Consider the following 20,496-nt stretch of genomic DNA (forward strand, 5'->3'; position numbering starts at 1 on the left):
TTCAAGTCCTTTATTAGTTCATCATCCTCTGCAGTAGCCATGCTTGCTTTCCTGTCTCATGAAATGACATCTTTCTCAATCTGAGGTCGTCTTGATGTGTTGGGTCAACTGTGTTCAAAGTCAGCTTTCATAATCATGTCCCCCACCCCACCCCAAGACCAAGTTTCCAAGAAAATGCCACAGCCCATTCATATCAGCAAGGAGCCATTTCCACCCGCCCACCCAATCTATTTCCAAGTGAAGATCTCCAAAACGCTGGTTTCACGGAAATTCCTCCTAATGGTAGTCAATTTTCTTTTCCAGCTAGGAGACCTGACGGAAAAGCAGCAAAGGAAGTTGGGCATCCCAACAAGAAAGCACCAACGATATATTTCTTCTCATTTCCATTTATCAATATTGAGCTAAAGGGTACATTTTGCTGTTTCGCCCAACTGAAGCCAAGCCAATTTGGGCCACAGCTTCTAAAGATGGTCATGATTATGCCACGTGACCACACAGATACGCAACTGTGCAAAAGATACGTTGGTGGACTTCAGCTAGAAAGGGCAACTGTCACATCCACCATCGTTAGTCATGCTGGTTGGGGTTGCAAGTTCAAGACTATCGTGAGGTTGCTCAAACACTGGAGGTTTTTAAGAAGAGCCACTTCTGGTTTGTCTGTAGGGCCGTTTTTAGTCCTCCGGAGCCTTCAGGGACTTCCGGTTTGCTCGTAGGGTCATTTTTTGCCCTCTAGAGCATTCAGGGAAGCCTCCGGAAGGCCCCTGAAGGCTTCGGAGGGCTAAAACCGGCCCTACGAGCAAACTGGAAGTCCGTTCCTGAACTTCTGGTTTGCGCATAGGACCATTTTGTTTGCGCTCCGGAGGCTTCAGGGAAGCTCCTCAACCCTCAGGAGGGCCTCTGGGGAGGCATGGGAGGCTATTTTCGCCCTCTCCAGGCTTCTATAAAGCCTCTGGAGCCTGGGGAGGGTGGAAAAAGCATGCCAAAAATTGGGGGTGGAGTGCTGGTCATTCACACATGCACGCTGGGGCCGTGGGTGTGGCACACCCGCGCACAGCCCCCCCCCCTGTGCTCCCCCCGCTTTTGGCACGCGAGCCAAAAAAGGTTCATGGTCTCTGATGGGGTTTCCTGCCTAAGCAAGGGATTGGACTAGAAGACCTCCAAGGTCCCTTCCAACTCTGTTATTCTCTGGTTCACATTTTACCTAACCTGCATAACCATAAAAACTCTCTAAAGGAAACAGAACTAGGACATTGTAAAAAGTGAAAGTGTAGGATGGAAACTCAAGTCAGGCAGAAGCAATAAAATAGGCAGAGCAGGTTGGACCGGTTTGGCTGCTGCCAGCGCAGCACAGTATATAGATTTTGCAAAATGAAACCACCTGTATCTGTGTCTCTCAAGGGGACCTGCAAGTTTCAACATCTGGTTCCCGGTGTCTGAAGGTATCGTTTCAAATACAGCGATAGCACTTAGATACATATACCACTTCACAGTGCTTTACTGCCCTCTCTAAGCAGTGCACAGAGTCAGCAAATTTGCCCCCAACAATCTTTACCCACCTCGAAGGATGGAAGGTTGACTCATCCTTCAGCCTGGTGAGATTCAAACTGCCAAATTGCAGGCAGGCAGCAGGCAACAGAAATCGTCTGCAGTTCTGCAGTGTGCCACTGCAGCTCATATATATGTTTGTGTGTGTGTAGATAGATAGATAGATAGATAGATAGATAGATAGATAGATAGATAGATAGATAGATAGATAGATAGACAGACAGACAGACAGACAGACAGACAGACAGACAGACAGACAGACAGACAGACAGACAGATGATAGGATAGATAGATAGATAGATAGATAGATAGATAGATAGATAGATAGATAGATAGATAGATAGATGATAGATAGATAGATAGATAGATAGATAGATAGATAGATAGATAGATAGATAGAGATAGATTAGATAGATAGATATAGAGAGATAAATAGATAGATAGAGATAGATAGATAGATAGATATAGGTAGAGAGATAGAGAGATAGAGAGATAGAGATAGATAGATAGATAGATGACAGAGAGAGAGAGAGAGAGCGATAGCCAAACTACGTAACATTATCAGTGCTGGAAGAGAGTGGGGATTGTGGAGTGGAGAAAGAGGGGGAGGGGGGAAGAAGAGGAGGGAGGGAGAAAGGAGAAGAAGGAGGGTGGAGTTTATGGAGGGGAAGAGGAGGAGGGGGACTGTGGGGTCCTTGGTGCTCTCTGAGCTTGCTTGTTTTCTTGCAGACATTTCATTACCCTACTAGGTAACATCATCAGTGCTAGTAAGGTGTGCTGTTGGCTGTCATTTTATATTCCGGTGTCTTGTGTGGATGGGGGCTCTTGAGAACACTTAAGCGCTGGACAGAAATTGCCACTGTTGTACGTTCTGTGATAACCTCCAAGGTCCCTTCCAACTCTGTTATTCTGTTGTAACTTCTCCAAGACATTATGTTTTGTTTTGATGGACACTGGACTTGCTCATGTTAACTAGACATGATCCTAAGTACCAAGTTTATTAAGAGGAGAGATTCAATATTTTATTGCAGCAGATGGCTGGCTGACGGCAAAATTCATAACAAGATGGATTTACAGTGCACTAATTAAAAGAGGTGGGATTTTTTTTTTTTTGTCCTTAGGCGGATGAGTAGTGTTTAAGTCTTGGCAATGACAGTAGTTTTCTGCATCTGCACAAGAAATCTGACTTTTCTTCTGGTGAGTCATTTGAGCACAGATTTTAACATTTCCTTTTAGGACGGAGCTAAATGTAGGAAAACACCCACTTCCCAGGTGCCACCTGTAGCCTTTGGTAATATCCAACGCAAGAAGTAAATTGGCTTTCAGGAAGCAGAGGCAGGAACCGTCTGTATTGGAGAAGTTAATCTGCATGGTGTCCCATATCTGTTTGTGTGTGTGTGTGTGTGTGTGTGTGTGTTATATTTGTGCTGATAAATAAATAAAGGGAGACTAGTATAGATCTATTTCAAGCTATTTAGCTCTCATCACCTAGCCATACCCTTACTGGAAATCTAAATAGATACCTTTCACCCTGGCTGGCTGATAAGGAGTCGAGCTCTGTGGCTCAATGGTTAACACATCTGCCTTAGAGGCAATACAGCACAGGCTCGATTCCCAGTAAGGGTATGGCTAGCTGATGAGAGCTAAATAGCTTGAAATAGATCTATACTAGTCTCCCTTTATTTATTTATCAGCACAAATATAACAAATGTAACAAAAAGGCAACAGTAAAAAAAATATTGGGTTTCTGTCTGGATGGTCTCTTGTGACGAGCCGAAGGACAGAGAATGGAAGTAGTGATCTTCCTCCCATATTTGGGCATACCGGGGGTTGCAAATATATATATATATATATATATATATATATATATATATATATGTATATGTATATGTATATGTATATGTATATGTATATGTATATGTATATGTATATGTATATGTATATGTATATGTATATGTATATGTATATGTATATGTATATGTATATGTATATGTATATGTATATGTATATGTATATGTATATGTATATGTATATGTATATGTATATGTATATGTATATACATATACATCCAAAAACAGCCCACAGACTCTTCCAGGGGGAACTGATTAACTTCAGTTTTGCACCAGCTTCTGCCAACTGTTAAGGAACCAGGCATGACAAAACAGAGATTTTTTCCATAAAAAAAGGCTTTTATTATCAAACTATATTTGTACACTGCAATCCAGGGCCACGCAAGGCGATCGACACCTGAGAGCTTCCGCTGGGATTGCTTGCAGGAGGTGCCATGGTCACGCTGAACGACAAAAATACAACTTTGAAGAAAGTGCAATTCGAAGGCCGTCCTTTTTGCTGTCACGGGAAGGACAATCCTTCGGTTTCTTTCGCTCTATATACAAGAGGCTTCAGACTTCGTACATGTTCAACACTTAAAGGATCGGGCAATAAAAACGGGAAATATTCAAGTTGGTGATCCCAGGTGAATTCTTTTACAGTGCCATGGTCCTTCTCTTCTTTTTTTTTTCTTTCCCTCCAGGGAAGAGATCCTGCTACCAATTGATATTGCACAAACACAACTTTGAAGGAGCGACCCCCCCAAAAAAAGGCCCCTGTCGTATACCATCCATCACTCTCAGTAGTACATGTTTTTATCCCACCAGCCTATAGTGAAAGGAGAAAAAAATAGGGAAACATAAACATTTTTTAAAAAATAATCAGGTTGGTTGGCATAATGAATGCTATTAACAGGGGAAAATATTTGTGTATCAGGGTTGGATTGTGGGGTCTTTGCTACTCTCTGGGAGCTTGATTGTTTTCTTGCAGACGTCTCACGACCCAACTAGGTAACTTCATCAGTGCTAGATGAGAATGGGGTTTGCTGTCTGCATATCTACAGAGATGATGTTACCTGGATTAGACTGCCATTTGTCAGAAATAGTGTAGGGTCTTCTGTTTGGGTGGGGGGGGGTGGGCTAGATGACCTACAAAGTCCCTTCCAACTCTTTTAATCTGTAGAGTTTTTTAAATTCTCTTGAAATGACAAGAGATCTAAAACTATAACTGGCTAATTTAATTTAATTAGCTAAAGGCTAATTAAATTAGCCTTTGGCTTTGGCTTTGGCTTCTCTCCAAACCAATGAACCCTTTATTAGAAAGTGAAGTGGAGCCAGGTTTACTAGCTTGCAATTCCTGGGGCCAAGACAAAATAATAATAATAATAATTCCTGACCTGAAGAAACCTTTTAGCAAGGGCGATATTGCCTGTGATTGCGAGCATTTAACCTACAATTGCAGATTCAGCAATGTTCGCTTGGATTGGAATAAGTGTAGGACTTTAAATTGTGCCTAAAACGCTATGCCACTTACTTCCGGGGTATCGTCGGATGAATAACTTGCGCATTTCATCGTAGACCCATATCAAGATGGCATAAGGCACGGAGACAAACCAATACTGGACCCTAGAAAAGAGAAGGTTGGGCAGGAATTAGGGAATTCTGCTGATTGGGAATTAGGAAATAAAGTAGCAATAGCAATAGCAGTTAGACTTATATACCGCTTCATAGGGCTTTCAGCCCTCTCTAAGAGGTTTACAGAGTCAGCATATCACCCCCACAGTCTGGGTCCTCATTTCACCCACCTCGGAAGGATGGAAGGCTGAGTCAACCTTGAGCCGGTGAGATTAGAACCGCTGAACTGCAGATAACAGTCAGCTGAAGTGGCTGCAGTACTGCACCCTAACCACTGCGCCACCTCGGCTCTTGATTCAGTATAACTCATGGATACAAGGTTGAAAAAGCAGGAATGATACTATACTACAATCACAGCAGTGTGTAATTTTAATGTTGTTAGCCACCACTAACTTAATTAACTAATTTAATTAACCAGTAACTTGGAGCACCACTGGGCTCCAAGATCATCACAGATGGGGACTGCAGCCAAGAAATTAAAAGGTGCTTGCTCTTAGGGAGGAAAGCTATGGCAAATTTAGGCAGCATCCTAAAAAGCAGAGACATCACCCTGCCAACAAAAGTGTGTCTAGTTAAGGCGATGGTTTTCCCAGTTGCAATGGATGGCTGTGAAGGTTGGACCATAAGGAAGGCTGAGGGCCAAAGTATGGAGGCCTTTGAACTCTGGTGCTGGAGAAGATTCCTGTGACTCCCTTGGACTGCAAGGCCATCAAACCGGTCAGGCCTAGAGGAGATAAACTCTGACTGCCCTTTAGAAGGCCAGATCCTGAAGAGGAAACTCAAAGACTTTGGCCACCTAATGAGAAGGAAGGACTCCCTGGAGAAGAGCCTCATGCTGGGAAAGACAGAAGGCAAATGAAGAACAGGGCAACAGAGAATGAGGTGGCTGGATGGAGTCACCGAAGAAGTCAGTGTTAGCTTAAATGGACTCCAGAGGAGGGTAGAGGACAAGAAGGCCTGGAGGAATGTTGTCCATGGGGTCGCGATGGGTCGTACACGACTTCGCAACTAACAACAAGAAGAAGTCACCACATGACAGGTGGGTGACCATATACATTTGTTTTAATTGATTCATTCGTTAGCCGAACCACAAGAAGTTAAACTTACCGAAGAGGTTTGAAATTCAAGGCACTGATGCTTCCAAGACCATAACAGAGAATCAAAGCTATTCCTATCTGTGAAATTATACCGATCCAGATGACTTTGTTCCTGCAAAAAATAATAATAAATACAGCTAAGGATAATCACATTATTTATGAGAGGTGCACATGGAGAGCCTTTGATAGCATCAACAGAAGGTTCGCATACAGATGTTAGTATGCAGATGTAAGTGGTTGGGTGGTCAGGAAGAGGTTATGAAATCCATGCTTGACTTCCTAGATATGGTTTCTCTCTGCGTGTGGGTGCATTTTCTTCCAGACCCCAAAGCTCCTCCATTTTCACTTTAACAACTATATATTTCTAGTTGTTTAGGATCACATTCTTGAGGTGCTACTGAGCTCAAATTTGAATCTTATGATTCAACCATGGGCAGTGATGCTAGCACTGCATCCCCTGACGCTTTCTTGAGCCGAGGTGGCGCAGTGGTTAGGGTGCAGTACTGCAGGCCACTTCAGCTGACTGTTATCTGCAGTTCAGCAGTTCTAATCTCACTGGCTCAAGGTTGACTCAGCCTTCCATCCTTCCAAGATGGGTAAAGTGAGGACCCAGATTGTTGTTGGGGGCAATATGCTGACTCTGTAAACCGCTTAGAGAGGGCTGAAAGCCCTATGAAGCGGTATATAAGTCTAACTGCTATTGCTATTGCTTTTGCTATAGCCCAAGTTTGAATTCCGAAATTGTTTGGACAATTGTGATTTTGTTTTTCCGGGGGTTCTCAGCAGCAACTAAGAGTGAGGAGCAACTGCCTTGTCCTAAAATGTTGAGGCCCATGGAATCAAAGAAACGGTGTAGGGCTGTGACGGCGAACCTTTGGCATGCATGCTACAGGTGGCACACGGAGCCATCTCTGTGGGCACACAAGGTGTTGCGTTATGTCAGCTCCAGTGTGCATCCGGTCACATGGGTGGCAAGCCACTCCCACAAAGGAGGCCACACCCACAGAGTAGGTTCAAAAAATTTTTGAAACCCATCACTGATTCAGCGGCTTATTCGTTACTTACTTCTGCTGCAGAACTCTAGTCTCCTAACGGGGATTAGACTTAACAGCACCCAAGGCGAAAAACATTCGCCATCACTTGGTGTAGGGTCTCCTAGGCTTGGGTGAGTGGGTGGAGTTGGATTAGATGACCTACAAGATCCCTTCCAACTCTGTTACTCTGTATCTACACCCACCTGAAAAGTCCTTGCTGGAAAATGGAGTTCCGTCTGGTCTTCCTGATGATTAAATCCGCCACTTGTTGAATGGTGATGCTGACGAAAAAGGCCGTGTAGCCTGTATACTGCAGGTTTCTCCTTTGCTCAAAGGTCTGCAGGGCGTGGAGAAAGAAGAGAAGTTAAATGGCTGAGCTCAAGACAGACTTTCATCGCCAACTGAGGTCTAGGATAAGTTTGTTTATTGGGTTTATATGCCGCCCTTCTCCCAAAGGACTCAGGGCGGCGTACAGCATTAAAAAAAAAAGCACATATTACAAAAGTTAAAAAGGAAATAAAGTATCCCAAAACAAACCCAATTAATATTAACAATACAATTTTAAAAATTAGATTAAAATGAACCATTAAATTAATCATTTATTTTATTCTGTTCAGGCCAGACCGGCTAGGAATAATTCAGGGAATGATTCTGGCTAAACTGTGGCTAGTGGTCGGACATGTGCTTCAGCATCTCCATCTCCCACGGTTTACAAATTCCAGCTGATGGACAAGAGCCAAAGTGGGATATTTATTCAGGCTGCCAGGTCCTAAAGGTGTTTGTTTTTTTTCAGGAGGCAACTGGAGGTTCTTGCTGTGTTTCTTTGGAAGACCTTTCGCTTCTCATCCAAGAAGCTTCATCAACTCTGACTGGATAGTGGGGAAGGGAGGGATTGATATTCTTTGCAGACAGCTGGTCATTTGCATCCTCTTAGAGGGTCGTTGAGGCCACTTGGAGGTTGATCTGTGTCCTCAGGGTCACCTGAGTGGTGCAAATGGTTCCTGTAGTCTGCAGTTTTTCCCCTCTGGAAATCCATTCCTACTCCCACACCATTCCAAGGGTGTCCATCCCAAATTGTATAGCTAAAAAATCTGTAGAGATTCTCAGTCATCATCCAGGTCATGGTTGTCCCAAAGGTGCTTTTTTCAGGAGGCAATTGGATTTTCTTCCTGTTTTTTCATTTGGAGACGTTTTGCTTCTCATCCAAAGTGCTTCAAGGACCCTCTAAAAGGATGCAAATGACCAGCTGTCTGCAAGGAGTATAAATCCTTTCATTCCCCTCCATCCTGTCAGAGCTGAAGAAGCTTCTTGGATGAGAAGCAAAACGTCTTCGAAAGAAAAAAACAACGAAGTCCAGTTGCCTCTTGAAAAAAGCGTGACCCGTCAAAACCGCGTTCCACAAAAGCGCGGTCGACGAAATCGCGTATGTGACATCATCACAGCGCGACGAAAAAGATCGAAAAATTGAAATAAAAATTAAATTACACCAAGCCGATTCACATAAAGGTAAGCGTTAGGTTAAGGGTTAGGGTTAGGTTTAGAGCGTTAGCGTTACGTTTAGCATTAGGTTAAGTGTTAGCGTTAGGTTTTTCGTTAGGTTAAGGGTTAGGTTTAGGGTTAGGTTTAGGGTTAGGTTAAGGGTTAGGTTTAGGGTTAGGTTTAGGGTTAGGTTTGGGGGGGTTAGGGTAAGGTTTTCGCTTTATTTTTACATTTTTCGATCTTCTTCGTCGCGCTGTGATGACGTCACATATGCGCTTTCGTCGACCGCGATTTTGTCGTCCGCGGTTTTGTGGTGGAACCGAAAAAAGCACCTTTGGGACAGCCATGACCTGGATGACTGAGAATCTCTACAAACGTTCAAACTGCCAGTGACTATTTGTTGAGTGACAGGTTTGTATACATCATCTTAAAATAGATGGTGGCGTGGTACAGAAGACACTGCAATGTGAAATAATACAACGTCATTGTATAACTATATAATAAGTAGCAGCCTTATAAAGTGGAATGGCTCCATTGCCTCTGATCCAAGAAAGGCCAAGGGTATAAGCTATTTTTTCTTTGTCAGCTAACTATGATGGCTTTATAAAGTGTCTTCTAAATTGGTAGCTACACTGAGTGAAGGAATCCATTTGATCCTTCCTGGAATTTGATGGTTGACCTCAAGACTTATACTCGTACCAGCTCAGTAAGTGGATTAGAGAGATTCCTATGAAATGAATCACTGGAACTATTTTTAGATGTTCCACCCAATATATCCTATATTACTAGACAACACAAGAACGGCATTTTTGTTTTAGGCTGAACAATGTACAGTGAGCACTTCTAATGTGAAATCTAATCAGTGTTGTGGTCTGTCAGCTGCCGGCCCCTCCAGCAGCCGAATCAGAGGAGGAGAAGGCGTGGGAGTCAGGGTTAGTATTCAGGGTGACCTGAGAGCTCCGAGGGGGAAGAGGGAATGGAGCTCGCAGAGACAGAGACAGAGACAGACAGACAGACAGAGAGAGAGGGAGAGAGAGAGAGAAAGAGGGAGAGAGATATGAGAGGAGAGAGAGAGAGAGACAGACAGAGAGACAGAGAGACAGAGCGACAGAGACAGACAGACAGACAGAGAGGGAGAGAGAGAGAGAAAGAGGGAGAGAGATATGAGAGGAGAGAGAAAGAGAGACAGAGACAGACAGACAGACAGAGAGACAGAGAGACAGAGACAGAGACAGAGACAGATAGACAGACGGAGAGGGAGAGAGAGAGAGAGAGAAAGAGGGAGAGAGATATGAGAGGAGAGAGAAAGAGAGAGAGGGAGAGGGAGAGAGAGAGAGATAGACAGGGAGGGAGGGAAAGAGAGAGAGAGAGAGAGATGGAACCTGGGCCATCTGTCAGCCCTCATATGGAGAGTCAACAGCCCCCAGGTCTGGAGGTGGCTAATGAGGAAGAGGAGAAACAGCTGCAGTGGTGGGATTCAAAAGAATTTACTACCGGTTCTGTGGGTAGGGCTTAGTGGGCGTAGCAGGGGAAGGATAATGTCAAATATCCACTCCAGGGGAAGGTTACTGCAAAATCCCCATTTCCTCTGCTGGGAGAACAGAGACTAGATAGGGGCGGATCCAGTCAGAGGTGATATTTACCGGTTCTCTGAACTACTCAAAATTTCTGCTCCCGGTTCCCCAGAAGTGGTCAGAACCTGCTGAATCCCATATCTGAACAGCTGGGTCCAGTGCCTGACATGCGGATGTACAGAATACAGAGGAGAGGAAAGCAGTGGAAATCTATGAGCCGGTCCTTGGGACAGAAGAGCCACTAGCTTTTCTCCACCCTAGCTCTGGGGATAAAAGGCAGGGGGAGGAGATGAATAGGTGTAGCAGACAACTATTCATCTCCCTGCTGGACAGATTTGTTAGCCTGCTGAGAGAGAGAGAGACTTTTTGCCGGGCTGCTGGCGCTCCTAATTATGGTTATTTACCTACAAAGGGTTTGTCTGTTTTGGAACCTGGTCAGAACACTTAGGAGCTGCAGAATCAGGAAATACCATATTTTTCAAAGTATAAGATGCTCTGGATTATAAGGTGCACCTTAGTTTCTGTGGAGGAAAATAATAAGAAGAAAAATTCTGCCTCTACCTACTAGTATCCATGGTATTCAACTGACACATGCTAACAAGGTCAGCCAATGAATAGGCATAGCAACTAAGTCAGCCAATGAGGGCTATTTGGACTCTGAAATAGTATTTGCTGTGTGAGCAACAAGGAGACAGGAAGGAGCCTGGCTTAGCCCAGAACTGAAAATGAAACTACTTGTGTTTTGCTTGTATTTACTGCTACCTTGGAAAACCTGCTTTTGGTAATGTGTTGCATATTATTATTATTTTGAATCCTGCTGAATCAGTTACTGTGCTTTCTGAATGTGATTGCTGCTGCAAACTCTGACCAGTCAGGTCAGCTTCAGCACTTATTACAGCCTGATTCAGCACAGCTGATTGGCGGGTGGATCAAACTGCCGGAATACCCCCAATCAGCTGTTCCAGGCTGCAGGGATTGCCACAGACCATCGCTGCCTGCATGCCTGGTGTTTTTGGCCTCTGGTGGGGGTGGGTGGGGCTACATTCGGTGTATAAGATGCACCCAAATTTTCTTTGAGTGTTAGTTTGGGTGGGGGAAACCTGGAAGCTGTCAGATTCGGGTTTTCCCAGATGTGCCAATAGGACATCTCTAATAAAATGGGACTTTGAGGAACCTCAAGTCACGGAGTCTTCTTTCATTGGGGGGGGGGGTGTTACAATGACACAACCATGACCTGGATGGCTGAGAATCTCAACAGACACTTGGCCTTCTTCCTACAGTTAAGAAAGAGTGACTGGCCCAAAGTCACCAGTTGTCTTTGGAGCTAAGGTGGGACACAATGAAATGGAATCTCTCTTCTCCTTGTCTGTTACTCAGCCTAACTGATGCCTTCAAATGAAAGAGATTTGCAACACTCTACCCATTCTTGTCCATAGCTGTCCGTCAAGTCAGACAAATATTCCTCTTCCCACGGAATCCGGATATGCAGAAGAGATTGAGGGAGCCAGCCTTGCTCAGCATAAACGGTGAAATAGGTCAAAAAGGCCCCAATGGTTTGGAGAATGCCTGCAAAAGAAAAAAAACAGGATTGGCTTTTATAGGAGAAGAAAGCTGATGAAAAAAAGAAAGATTGGAAGAATGTCTACCACATTGTTTTCTCTGGAGACATTTGGATCTCAGTTAGCAGGATCCTGGTCAGTAGTGGGATTCAACATTTTTACTACCGGTTCTGTGGACGTGGCTTGGTGGGTGTGGTATGACTTGGTGGGCATGGCAGGGGAAGGTTACTGCAAAATCCCCATTCCCTCCCAATCAGCTGGGGCTCAAAAGCAGAGAATAGATGGGGCGGGGCCAGCCAGAGGGGGTATTTACCGGTTCTTCGAACTACTCAAAATTTATGCTACCGGTTCTCCAGAATACCACCTCTGATCCTGGTCATTGAAGATGAGAAATAGTCTCCGTGTTCACCCACAAAGGTTCCATCCCAACACCTACTCCATTCCTCTCTGGTAAGAATTTCCCTATCGTACCGATTTGCAAGTAGGAGTAAACTGCAAGCTCCTGGTTGACCAATCTGTCTCTTTTCTTGTGCCTCGGTTTTCTCTTCATGATGTCACTTTCGGCTTTTTCATAGGCCAGGGCAACAGAAGGAATCTGTATGAGGAAAGAGAAGAAGACGCTAGGAATATGCACATATTTGATTGATTTATGTTCACGCCAAGAAAGTCTAACCTACAATTCCCTTATTAACCTAGGAAGGTATTCAAGGAAGTTCCAACCTAGTAAACAACAGCCCAATCAACAAACCAGCAAGAACATTCTCACTGACATGCAAGCAAGCCACTACTATATAAACAGAGAGGGAAAACCCACTGCCTTCTAGCACTGATGATGTTACCTTGTTGGGTCATGAAACATCTCTAAGAAAACCACCAAGTTTAGAGAACACCAAGGAACCCACAAGTTTACCCTAGCCTTCTCCAACTTTATTCCCTTGGATGTGACATATCGCTTGTTTTGTGAGACAACTGGCTATATCAATTTGACAAATTCTAGCACTGTGGCAGTAAGATATCTCTTTGACTAGAGCTGGGGAAAATGGTTTAGGATTAAGCTGAAATCTGAGAATTAGCCCCTTTGATCTCAGAGGGACTTAAAAGAACTTTGTATTGATGTTGGCAGTTAAATGAGGACTTCTTTCATTATGTTTTCCCTTTCCCCCTTTTAAAAATTACTAGCTGATAATCCGGCACTTCCCAGGTGTTTATTTATCCCAAGCCTCCTTCCATGAACGTTGCCGCAATGTCTAATGTTGGATTTTCCCCTTTACCAGAGGGAGCCCCCTTGTGGAGTACTGTGAAGCCATTACAATGACAACTCCACAGCGCTGTACAGTAGAAGCCATTTTAAGGCACAACAGGCTGTATCTTAACAGAATACACACCCCGAGGAGGTGTTAGGGGTGTCTTACCCCCACAGTATTTGTTTCCAGAGAGTAAGTCATCTGTGTATCAAGTTTGGTGGTGGTGTGTGGGTGTGGGTGTTGGTGTGTATGTGCAGGAAATGGGAAGATAGCAGTATGATTTTAAGTCTGGTGTTGGCAAATTGTTTCAGTGAACATGCACATGAGAAAGAGGAAGTTTTGTCTTTCAGAAATCAAGAACTCACAATGTCTGTGCCCAGGTCGATAAAGAGGATGGTGATGGTGCCAATAGGGAGGGGTATGCTGGCAATGATGTAAATCAGGAAAGGACATAACTCGGCGATGTTTTTGGTCAAGGTGTAGGCGATCGTTTTCTTCAAGTTGTCAAAAATCAGGCGGCCTAGAGCAGGGAAACAAGAAGATTGTTGAGAGCTGTCTGAATATGACATGCCACTTTCTGAGATCTACAACTCCTTTATCAGTTTAATCTGAACACTGTTGGTGGTTGTGTCTGCTACAACACAACACCAAGGAGGCTTATGTTTCTTTGGCTGTCATTACTTGCACTGAAAAAAATCAGCTTTCCAGCAATATTCTCAGGACTAAGTCATTAGTATGCTCAATATGTCTTTCCCTTGAAATTGCCACAAGGGTAGACCTCATCTGTGGACAACTTCAGATAACTCCTGCAGAGGTGATGTTCTCAACATCTGATTCATTTCATGGAGAACGACGAATCAAATGCTACAAAATGTGACCAATTCCTGCAATGTCTACTGCTATTATATGAAGATAAGCAACAGGACATAAAGTTCTAAAACTTGGATGGATGGATGGATGGATGGATGGATGGATGGATGGATGGATGGATGAATTTGAGATAAACTGGGCTGAATTTGGCCATGATTGGGACATATGACAAGTTAAAAATCAGTAGACCTGGATAAAGGATGTTTTTTATCAAATATTGTGGCAATGGTGGTTATGAAATTGTCTTCATATTTTCATGGGGATTCTTTTCTAGATATGTCCAGCTTGCCCTCAGATACATCAGAATTCCATAATCCATCCAGCTTTAGCAGTGAAGTCCCCCCTCTTTAAAGGTATACCAACGAATCACGGTGTGCGGCTAAGGTTCAAATCATGGCCTGGTCGTCTTACCTTCTTCAACTCCAGTAACGATGGAAGCAAAGTTGTCATCCAGCAAGACCATATCTGCTGCATTTTTAGCTGCATCAGAGCCAGCTATCCCCATTGCAATTCCGATATCTGCTTTCTTCAAAGCTGGTGAATCATTGACTCCATCGCCAGTTACAGCAACTACTGCTTCCTGGGGGACACAAAGGTTGAAGAGTATGATATACACCATGTCAACTTTAAGACCCATGGACTTCCAACCCCGTCAACTTTAAGACCTGTGGACATCATGTCCAACCATATCCAACCATGTCAACGTTAAGATCTGTGGACTTCCAACCCCGTCAACTTTAAGACCTGTGGACATCATGTCCAACCATATCCAACCATGTCAACGTTAAGATCTGTGGACTTCCAACCACGGCAACTTTAAGATCTGTGGACATCAAGTCCAACCATGTCCAACGATGTCAACTTTAAGACCTGTGGACCTGACTCCAAGAATTCCCCAGACAGCCATGAAGTCTTGAAGTTGCCAAAGTTGACCACTCCAATATATATGTACCAAATTCTTTCCTTGCTTGAATCCTGTTCTGTTCACATGTGTGATTTGAGATCTGCAGATAAATATTATGAAGAAAACTTACACTATCAAAAATGTTATTATTCTGCTACGGGGATGGCTGGAAGAAATATTATTACTATTCAAAAAGGTCTAATCTTCTGCAACAGATTGTTGGTATGCAACATGTGTCAACATTTGAACTTGGTTTTTTTCCCCCCTGACCCAAAGATAAGGAAGAGTACTTTAAAAAAGAAAACAGGTTGTAGTTTTCGTACTTGCTTTGTTTGCAATATTTTTTTTCAAATATTTTTCTCCCCGTTAATCTGTTTTCATTTTTTAAAAAAAATCTATAATTTCAGTATGAGACAGAATTGGAACAATTAAATAAAAGGATTGATGCCTGATCCTGCTCTAGGCAGTTTGGAAAAGCCAATCCATTGTATCAATGCTACTAACATTTCAAAAGGGTTGTGTAAGAGTTGTTTAACCTTGCCCCAAATTGCCTCTTAATCATGCCCGAAGGAAGTGGTTATACATTGTGGAATGAAGCTAAACTTCGGTTTTTGCTTTGCCTTTTGCAAGTGGAAAGTTTGGGGAGGTTTTTATCATTTCTTCCGGACTTGATTTGTGCAAAGCAAAAATGAGAGGAGGGGTAGGAGAGAGGGAGAAGGGGGAGAGAAAGGGAGGGAGGGAGAGAGAGACAGAGAGAATATATGTGTTCCTTCCAAGAGCCTCAATTGGTTCAGATAGCTGAATTCTGTTTACATAGCATTTCATTGACCAGTCAACCCAACGTTTACTGCTGCTCTGTAATATCATAAAAAAAAGTTCTGAATATCAATCAATCAGAATAGAGCTTGATCTTATTCATCTACTATAATTTGTTCCCTTTGGGTTACAAGTCATCCACTGTGAAAAGTTGACAACCTTCTCCAAACAGAGGTTCTTCTTTTCTCCTCACCTGTCTTTGACAGCCTTCCACAATGATCAGTTTTTGCTGGGGCGAAGTCCGGGCGAAGACAATCTCTGAATGGTGGATTAGGATGTCGTCCAATTGTTCTGAACTCATATCCTTCAGCTCCATGCCATTAATCACGGCTGCTTTGGCTTCCCTGCAAAACCAGACATAAAGGTAAAGGATTTACTGGTCCGCATTAGTATGGTAAACCACAATGTGGCTTATTTAGTTCTGTCTTGGAATACTATGTAAGTATATCAACCATCACAGTTGACAAACCATGGCGTTATTTGTAAGTCATTCATTTATTTCATTTCATTTATTAAATTTATAGGCCGCCCAATCCCGGAGGACTCTGGGCGGCTTACAACCGAGGTGGCTCAGTGGTTAGGGTGCAGTACTGCAGACCACTTCAGCTGACTGCTATCTGCAGTTCGGCGGTTCAAATCTCACCGGCTCAGGGTTGACTCAGCCTTCCATCCTTCCGAGGTGGGTGAAATGAGGACCCAGATTGTTGTTGTGGGCAATATGCTGACTCTGTAAACCGCTTAGAGAGGGCTGAAAGCCCTATGAAGCGGTATATAAGTCTAACTGCTAACTGCTATTACAACGAAAGAAGAACAAAAGAAATAAGAAAAAAAAATAGTTTAAAATTCACAACACACATACATTCTAATCGGGGCTGGACCTTAACACTAAGGTCAACAGCCCCAGGCCTGCCGGAACAGCCAGGTTTTAACGGCTTTCCTGAAGGCCATGAGAGTGGGTAAGGTCCGGACCTCTGGGGGTAGCTGATTCCACAGGGTCAGAGCAGCCACAGAGAAGGCTCTCCTCCAGGGGCCCGCCAGCCGATACTGTCCGGCTGACGGTATCCGAAGGAGGCCCACCCTGTGGAATCTTATTGGCCGTTGGGAGGTGTATGGCAGTAGGCGGTCTCGCAGATAGGCTGGTCCTAAGCCATGTAGGGCTTTAAAGGTAATAACCAACATCTTGAATTGCGTCCGGAGACCAATTGGCAGCCAGTGCAGCTTGCGGAGGACAGGTGTAATATGGGTGTATCTCGGTACACCCAATATCGCTTGCGCGGCTGCATTCTGGACTAGCTGTAGTCTCCGGACGCTTTTCAAGGGTAAGTGAGATTTGGTTGGTGTAACCTTGCAATAAAGCTAGAGAGAGCACTTCTGGGTGTGCTGGATGACCTCGCAAAACTGACAATATTCTTGAAAGTCTGAAAAGTGCAGTAGTACCTCAATACTCATTTGGTTCTGGGAGGCACGATGAGTACCAAAAATGATGAATACCAAACCATAAGATTTTCCCCAGAAGGAATAATGTAGTGAGTCACAAAGCAGCTGGCGGCCACAAGTTTTAGCTTGTGCATTGGAGTATCAAACAAATGATGAGTACTGGGACAAAATTTTCATGTCAAAATAGCAATAGCACTTAGACTTATATACTGCTTCATAGTACTTTACAGCCCTCTCTAAGTGGTTTACAGAGTCAGAATACTGCCCCCAACAATCTCGGTCCTCATTTTGGAAGGCTGAGTCAACCTTGAGTCTGGTGAGAGTTTAAACAGCCAAATTGCAGGCAACCAGCAGCCAGCAGAAATAGCCTGCAGTACTGCACTCTAACCACTGCACCACCATGACTCATACATTGAGTACCAAATTTGATGAGTTTGAAAACAGTTTGAGTACCATGATTACTATTGTACTTCTCCCCCATCTCATCTTTACATCCAAGAAACTAGGGGAGGATTCCTTCTGACACGTTTAAAAGGTAAAGGTTCCCTTCGCACATATGTGCTAGTCATTCCAGACTCTAGGAGGTGGTGCTCATCTCCGTTTCAAAGCCAAAGAGCCAGCGCTGTCCGAAGACGTCTCCGTGATCATGTGGCTGGCATGACTAAATGCCAAAGGTGCATGGAACGCTGTTACCTTCCCACCAAAGGTGGTTCCTATTTTTCTACTTGCATTTTGACATGCTTTCGAACTGCTAGGTTGGCAGAAGCTGGGACAAATAATTGGAGCTCACTCCATTATGTGGCACTAGGGATTTGAAACTGCTAACCTTTCTGATCGACAAGCTCAGTATCCTAGCCACTGAGCCACCGCATCCCATTCTCTGACATGTTTACCATGTCCCTATTCTTTCTGTGGGCTCAGCTGCTTCCTATCAGACTGTTGTTTAACCAGCAGCTCTTCCTTCTGTCTCCCAAGGTGACTTTCACATACCCTTCCAAGACTGTGGAAGGAGAGGTTACCTTCTCCCATCCATTTCCATGCCAGCCTTACCGTTTGTTCACCTGTTCAACAGGAATGTTGAGGCGCTTAGCGATGTCTTCCACTGTCTCACTGGTAGCCGAGATGATCCCCACACTTTTAGCAATGGCTTTCGCTGTAATAGGGTGGTCTCCTGTCACCATTATTACCTGTAGAATGGATTAATGGTAGGAAAAAATCATTCCAAGGGGTGTCTCTCCTAAATATTCTCCAGGTCCACTAAAATAGTCCACTAAAATAGACCATCTGCTACTGGTCACTACTTGGGTATCACATTCCTTTTCAGAGAGAAAATTTCAGCATGAAATAGGAAAAAACCATTGAGTATGAATGTCTACGGTGATTCGTTCATTTAGCTTGGTTATCCCAAACTGTTCAAAAGGCAGTTGGATTCATTTTGGTTTTTTTGCTTGAAGATGTTTCGCTTCTCCCAGAACTGAAGGAGCTTCTTGGATGAGAAGCGAATTGTCTTCAAGCAAAAACGAAGAATGCCCAGTTGTCTTTTGGGGAAAAAAAAAACCTTTGGGAAATTGGGTATGAAAGATCTACAATGAATTGTCCTTTTGTATTGTCATAATATTTAAGATGGTGGGTGGGTGGGTGGGTGGGTGGATGGGTGGGTGGGTGGATGGATGGATAGGATTGTTGAGTTTTGAAATTGTGCTTGTTTTGAAGCTTTGAGGAAGCGGGCATGAAACATCTACAATGAATTGTCCTTTTGTATTGTCATAATATTTAAGATAGTGGATGTGTGTGTGTGTGTGTGTGTGTGTATGGATGGGTGGGTGGGTGGGTGGATGGATGGATAGGATTGTTGAGTTTTGAAATTGTGCTTGTTTTGGAGCTTTGAGAAAGTGGATATGAAAGATCTATAATGAATTGTCCTTTTGTATTGTCATAATATTTAAGATAGTGGATATATGTGTGTGTGTGTGTGTGTGTGCGTGTGTGTGTGTGTGTGTGGATGGGATTGTTGAGTTTTGAAATTGTACTTGTTTTGAAGCTTTGAGGAAGTGGGCATGAAAGATCTACAATGAATTGTCCTTTTGTATTATCATTATATTTAAGATGATGGATGGATGGATGGATGGATGGATGGATGGATGGATGGATGGATGGATGGATGGGTGGGTGGGTGGGTGGGTGAATGGATGGGATTGGTGAGTTTTGAAATTGTGCTTGTTTTGGAGCTTCCTTTGTTCCCAGGTATTATTGCTCTGAAGATTTGGAAATTGTTGTCCTTTTTACTTTGGGGGAGGGAGCCTACCTTGATCCCAGCACTACGGCATTTTATTACAGCGTCTGGAACAGTAGATCGAGGAGGGTCAATCATTGACATGAGTCCCACGAAACAAAGACCATTGGTGGGAAAGTTCATGGAATCAGTGTTGAATGTGTAGTTCTCTGGAAATTCCTCTTCTGGTAGATGCAAATGACAGAAGCCTAGATTCAAGCGAGAATCCACAAAGCAAATTATATTAATAGTGGGGAAAAATGATATTCTAATATTGACATGGAGTCTTTATTGATTAGCCCTTGGGCCATATCAAAGCACAAAGTTCCAGAAACAAATTATTACTAAAATTTGAGAAAAGCAATATAAAATGGAATTTGAAAAAAAAACCCATGACTTAAAATGGAATTGGAATAAAATAAAGTCTAAAATGAAATCTGAATGGAATACAATAATTTAAGATATAGATAAAATATGATAAAATTATATTTCAGTGTCACCCCTGCAATCTACCCCAATCAGTCCCACGTATGCAGATCTCAACCAAATCATTTTGTTTAAGGACTGCCCTGTGTTAAATGTTATTTCGCACTTCTGGCTGCACATAAGGTAAGTTGTTTTGATATGGGGATCCCAATGGGTTCGATATTCTAATAATCATCACATTTTATGGATCAAGGTATGTGTGATCCTCGCCAGCTTTCTTTAACCGGCACTTAGCAATATCTAAGTTGGGTTTAATCCCTTGTGAAACACATTATCTTGTTAAGTGTGTCCAAGAAAATAGCCAGCACAGCACTTATGTCAGCAATATACAGTTAAAAACAACACAGTGGAATCAATTTATAGAAGCAACTTAAGCAACTCAAAGCTCGTATCTTAAAAAGAAGTAAGTGGGTGGCCAATTAGTAATTAAACTTACGTATTTGCTTTGCTCTGCTTGGTTTAGCACGGTCTTATAAATAAATGCCACCCAACATTATTGCCAAATAAAAGTTATGACTCTTTCTTTAGAGCAGGCAACAGAAAGAGCAACTGAACATTTGTTTGTTTACAGAAGTCTCGGGTCAATGGTGAGATCTTCCAAGTTCTGAGCATAGAGATGCCCGAAAAGGGTAGGATTTGATAGTTGAAGAGTTCAGGATAGTTTGAGGCAGTGATGGGTTTCAAAAATTTTTGGAACCTACTCTGTGGGTGTGGC

General features: G+C 43.3%; 1 protein-coding gene across 1 annotated transcript in view; it reads right to left on the minus strand.

Moving 5' to 3' along the window:
- Positions 1-3,816: 3,816 nt before the first annotated feature.
- ATP12A (ATPase H+/K+ transporting non-gastric alpha2 subunit) overlaps positions 3,817-20,496 on the minus strand; it is a 41,230-nt gene continuing 24,550 nt past the window's right edge. Inside the window, 11 exon segments of the mRNA XM_032229326.1 lie at positions 3,817-4,203; positions 4,909-5,000; positions 6,117-6,218; positions 7,344-7,477; positions 11,614-11,759; positions 12,224-12,347; positions 13,362-13,516; positions 14,278-14,446; positions 15,780-15,930; positions 18,074-18,210; positions 19,329-19,504. Of these exon segments, the coding sequence (XP_032085217.1) occupies positions 4,175-4,203; positions 4,909-5,000; positions 6,117-6,218; positions 7,344-7,477; positions 11,614-11,759; positions 12,224-12,347; positions 13,362-13,516; positions 14,278-14,446; positions 15,780-15,930; positions 18,074-18,210; positions 19,329-19,504 (1,415 nt within the window). The 3' untranslated portion in view covers positions 3,817-4,174.

The sequence above is a fragment of the Thamnophis elegans genome, chromosome 13, assembly GCF_009769535.1.
Source record: "Thamnophis elegans isolate rThaEle1 chromosome 13, rThaEle1.pri, whole genome shotgun sequence".
NCBI classification, from domain to species: Eukaryota; Metazoa; Chordata; class Lepidosauria; order Squamata; family Colubridae; genus Thamnophis; species Thamnophis elegans.